Source organism: Acyrthosiphon pisum, chromosome A1 (genome assembly GCF_005508785.2).
Source record: "Acyrthosiphon pisum isolate AL4f chromosome A1, pea_aphid_22Mar2018_4r6ur, whole genome shotgun sequence".
In the NCBI taxonomy this organism is placed as follows: domain Eukaryota; kingdom Metazoa; phylum Arthropoda; class Insecta; order Hemiptera; family Aphididae; genus Acyrthosiphon; species Acyrthosiphon pisum.
Window position 1 is genome coordinate 113927739 of NC_042494.1, and position 5067 is coordinate 113932805.

At 26.5% G+C, this 5067-nt stretch overlaps 1 protein-coding gene across 1 annotated transcript; it reads left to right on the top strand.

Moving 5' to 3' along the window:
• Positions 1–228: 228 nt before the first annotated feature.
• On the top strand, positions 229–4305 carry LOC100162275 (WD repeat-containing protein 89; the record flags this gene model as incomplete). The annotated part of the gene is given in 5 exon segments (XM_029488084.1): positions 229–360; positions 591–734; positions 798–892; positions 972–1080; positions 4075–4305. Coding segments are annotated over 5 exon segments (633 nt in total), but the record flags the coding sequence as incomplete, so codon positions are not given.
• Between the last annotated feature and the right edge of the window lie 762 nt (positions 4306–5067).

A 5067-nucleotide genomic window follows, 5' to 3' on the forward strand; every position in this document is an offset into this window, starting at 1 on the left:
TGACGCAGAAGGTTTCTTTTAATATTTAATTTAACAGTTAAAACTTTTAATGATAGTGAAAATTAAGTGGCATCATTTTTATAAAAGAGCCTAAGGCAAACTTAATAAAGTAAAATTATAGTAAAGAAAGGCATTTTAAAATCTATCCTCCGGTGGCATATTTGTTAATGTTACACTGTGTGTATAAGTACTTATATTATTTAATTTAGATCATTTTAATATTGGTAGGTGAAATTTCATCCCACTGAAGACAAAACTGTAATTAGTGGATCGACTGATGGTATTATAAACTTATTTGATGTTACTCAAACCACCGAGCAAGATGCTCTTCAATCAAGTTTTAATACAAACTCATCTGTTGTAAGTGAAATAATTAATTAATATTTTTATACCTAAATTATTTTACAATTGTATATTATTATTGTGAATGTCTAGATTGATAGTTGAATAGTTAGATTATTATCTAGATTGAAAATAGACTACACGAAACAATAGATATTTTTATAAATATCAAACATTTCTAGACACTTTATTGATTATAAATACAAATTAATTATTGAATACATAAATACATTTATTTTTTTTTAAAGGCAAATTTAAGATGGTTTAAAAATAAAAATAAGGATTCAATCATATCTTGTGTTACACACACAGAGGATGTACAATTATGGCACATAACAGATTCTTCTCCGTATAGTATTATTCCCAGGGACACAATTAGTAGTTCAATGAATGTAAGTTTATAATTATTTTATTAATTTTAAGTTTTAATCAATATTATAATTTATTATTTTTAGGTAAAACCTGATTTATTTAGTCAAATAATCAATTGTCATCAAACAGATGAAAATGGAAATATTATGTTGTTAGTTGGAAATGATAATAGCAGAGGGTAAAAAAAATATATTTCTGTACTATAAATAATGTTATGCCGTGATTTAATATAACTTTATTTTATATTTTGCATATAGAGAACATTTACAGTCACTTGATGTTATAAATCATGGTCCTGAATTGTCACCTAGGAGTTTATTCAAAAATAATAAACAAATTGTTAGATGCAGTTGGTATGATTATAATGTAAGCATAAAATATTATAACAAATTTAAAGTTCTTAGTTCTTACCTAAATTATTCTTATTAACTTATTATTGACATGTTTAGTTAATTTATTATGATGATATTCATTTATAAGAATGCCACATGTTGGTTATATTTACCTCTCTTGGAGACATAGAGTCATAAAGTTTCTCATAAAATCCGTATAATTTATACTAATTGACAGAAACTGCACATAACTTAACAATAAAAAAATCTTACTCTGGTGGGTGTTCATTGGACACAAAAAACATCCTTAAAAAATGGGCTGTGATCAGTGCCGAAACTACCGCAGGTGCAGGTGCTGATGAGCCTCGCAAGGTATGTATGGGGGGGGGGGGGGGCTCGGATTTTACCATTACCATACATAATATTATAAAACAATTGTAAAATCAAACATAAGAATTCAATAATTTTGAATTTTGTATTTTCGTGTATATAAAAAAAAAAAAAATAGGTCTTATTTCATTGGCTCAAAAAAATGGAAAAACAGGAATTTTTACGCAAAATCGATTTTGGATTTGGTGTAACTCTAAAAAAATTACTGTAGATACATGGAATTTTTACTGAATGTGCATATAGCATTTTCTATATACCATAACATTTTCAAAATATTTTGACTTATTTTGAGCAGTTTACGGACATTTTCAGTTTCCATTTTTTTTAGTTTTTTATTCTAAAAAATATCAATACAATTTGTTGGATAAAAAAGCTTAAAAATTTAATTAAGGCTCCTAATATATTGTTTTAAAGACTGACGAAAAAACATTTTTTATAAGCTTTTATATTGACAAAATACGTGAAATTCATAAAAATGTGCAAATTATTTTGAGTTAAAAATTCATAAAATGTTTTCAATTTAAATCTAACATTTGAAAATGTAATACAAGATTCTTCAAATGTTTGTCTACCATAATTATCAAAACAAAAATGTCTACAAATAAAAAAAAAATGTATGAGCGGTCCAAGTTCATATTTTTACAAGATTGGATATTCACTGGATTTCTCATGTAGTGATTTTGTTATTTCGTTGTAATTCAAATACGAAATTCTGTAGACACATGAAAATTTCAGTGATTGTTTATATTTTAATTTTCTATACACCATAAAATTATGACTATTTTTGAGCTGTTTACGGACATTGTCAGTTTTTAATTTTTTTTAGTTTTTTTTTTCTATTATTGTGAATACAATTTTATTTGTTTGGTAAAAATGCGTGGAAATTTAATACATTGCTCAAATACAAAGGATGGGAGGGGCATTGGTGGAAAGAGAGGGGGCTTTATGGTATATTTGGTGGCTAAGCTCCCCCCTCCTTTCCACCAATACTTCAGTAAAAACTAAAAGGACCTCAAAATTGTAATTGCGGCACTGGCTGTGATAAAGAGTCCATTATTTTAAATTATTATTAGTATACATAAAGTAATTAAAGGTAATGTTTAGTATTTTTGTACCAATGTACATGCCTGTATATTGACTAGTGTTAAAGATTTTAATTTTACTGTTCTCTCACTAAGAGCTACTATAATGAATTCAGTTGTTTTTCACCTTAAAAGACATAAAAACACAAAAAATTTGAATTTTAATTTTAAGTTTATTTGTGTATTATTGTAGTTAAAATAATGTAAAAATCCAAAGTTAAAAAAATGATTGTTCAACAAGATAATGAGAGTTGATGAATAGCCGCGTGACATCATAGAGCTGACAAGTGAGCAGCCGCTATGTAGTTTGATTTACACAATGATTTTAATAACTTACGATAGTATTTCAGAATTTTTTTTTCATACTCCTTAGTATCTTTATGAGCTTAAGATGATGAAATTATTTAAAATTGAATATATCTTGTTATTGTATACATATTAATATATTATAAATTATAATTAAGTAAAATTATTGAATTCTCAACTCGCATTGTATTTCCGTATAAACCTAGTCCTACAAAATTTACTATAATAGTTTTATCTACTATGAAAAAACTAAAAAAGTATATCAAAATTATAATCATAATTTAATTTTTAATCGAGTTATGAGTACTTTAAAATGCACAAATAATTTACAATTTTAAAATACTCATAGCTCGCTTAAAAATTAAAATATAATAAAAAGCTCATGAGGTTGTCTAGATAATAATCTTACCTTTAGATTTTATAATAGGTCAATTCACTCTAATTTTTAAGCTAATGGAGCTACACGTTTTCTGCTTTGCGTATAATTTGCTATGTTACGCACTTGTAAGACGGAGACAACACATGCGGGTATCACGTCCTCGTAACTATTGAAATTGTTATATTAATCTAGACACTTTTACTTGTAAAAGTCGTAAAATATATGCCGCTTTTTAGACTTTGGCTGTATGATGACACAATGCATACTTTCAAATGTCGGTATCTCATTGAATAATTTATTAGTGTTAAAGTCTGACACATAATATTTCTTATATAATGATATACTTTAAATCTAAGCAAACTTGTTTTTAATGTTGTGATAGCCTTAAAGGAAGAAAAACCTATTCAGTTTAGTTCCAAAATTACAGTTAGTGTTAAAATTAAATTTGAACTTACTACCTATACCTACTTACTTATAATAACATGTTTAATACTTAACTATTTTTAAAAAATTATTATTTTTAGAATATATTTTTGTTATATAAAATATACTTTAAACTTAAAAATTAGAATTAAAAAATCCTTTTATGATGTCTAAATTGTATGGAGTAAAAATGAGTAGTTGGTTTTAGATTTAGTTTGGATTGAAATAATAAATATTATACAACATCTAAACTACTTTAGAAGTATGATTAATCTTAAACAAACTGATAGGCATTATTTGTTAACTTGTGAAGCCTGCTTATGACACTAGCATATTTCATAATAAGTTTTATATATCTGTTGTTAGTTGTTACCCATAACATTTATTTAAACATTTACTAGTTCTACTAATATAATATAATATTAATAACATTTATTTTTCATTGCAGCATGGTATAATGGTTACTGGTGGTGAAGCTGGTATACTAAATGTGTGGGTTCCAAGTGATGATGAAAATAATTCAGTTGACAATACTGGGAAATGCACATTAAAAGAACTACCAAAAGTAAGCCTGAAAAATCATTCTTCTAAACCATATTAATTTGGTTACAGGAAATTTTAATTTTAGATTATTGAAAAGTATGTCTTCTGTGTTAAAATAAACAATTTGATCTATAAACTATTTTTTAATTTATTAATTTCCTTTTACCTTGAAAGTTAAAACTATTAACAAGTACCAACTAGAAAGTACTATTATCTTGATAAAACCCACTGTGTTTCATTTGTTTTAATACTGTCAGTATGATTTAACTTTACAATAAAAATGTATTGAAATTTAGCACTTTTAAAATATATTATATATTTTTTTTGTGTGTGTTACATTAATTTATTATACAATCTGTAAATTTATTTTTTTACCATGAGTACAAGCGCTGTGGGAGTAAATGGGTTGGAGGCTTGAAAGAAGAATCCATCCAGTGATGGAACTTTTTGACAGATTTTTTCAAAATATAGTAAATATTTTTTAGTACTCGTATTTAAATACTTTTGTATAATATATAATATTGGGTACTTCTTTAAATACTAGTGTTCTTAAATATTACTGTAAAAAACTGTTAGTAATGACCAGTGGAGCAACTAGGGGGGCTTAGCCCCCTGACTACGATTTAGCCACTGAAAAATATTCCTATTGATTTAGATATGAACCCCCTATGGCAGGGTTTTTTTAATGATTTTTTCTGACTGCACAAACTTATTCCGACTCTTGGGTTATAGTAGGTAATTTGTCTACTCATATCAAACCCTACGGACTGTTATCCGTTGAACTGTCAGAGGCCGCTCCAGGGGAGCACTAGCCCCCCCCCCCCCCAAGCTTTATTTCTAAACAATTGTATACTGTTAAAAACAAAATAACAAAAAAAAAAAATCATCGACATTTTTT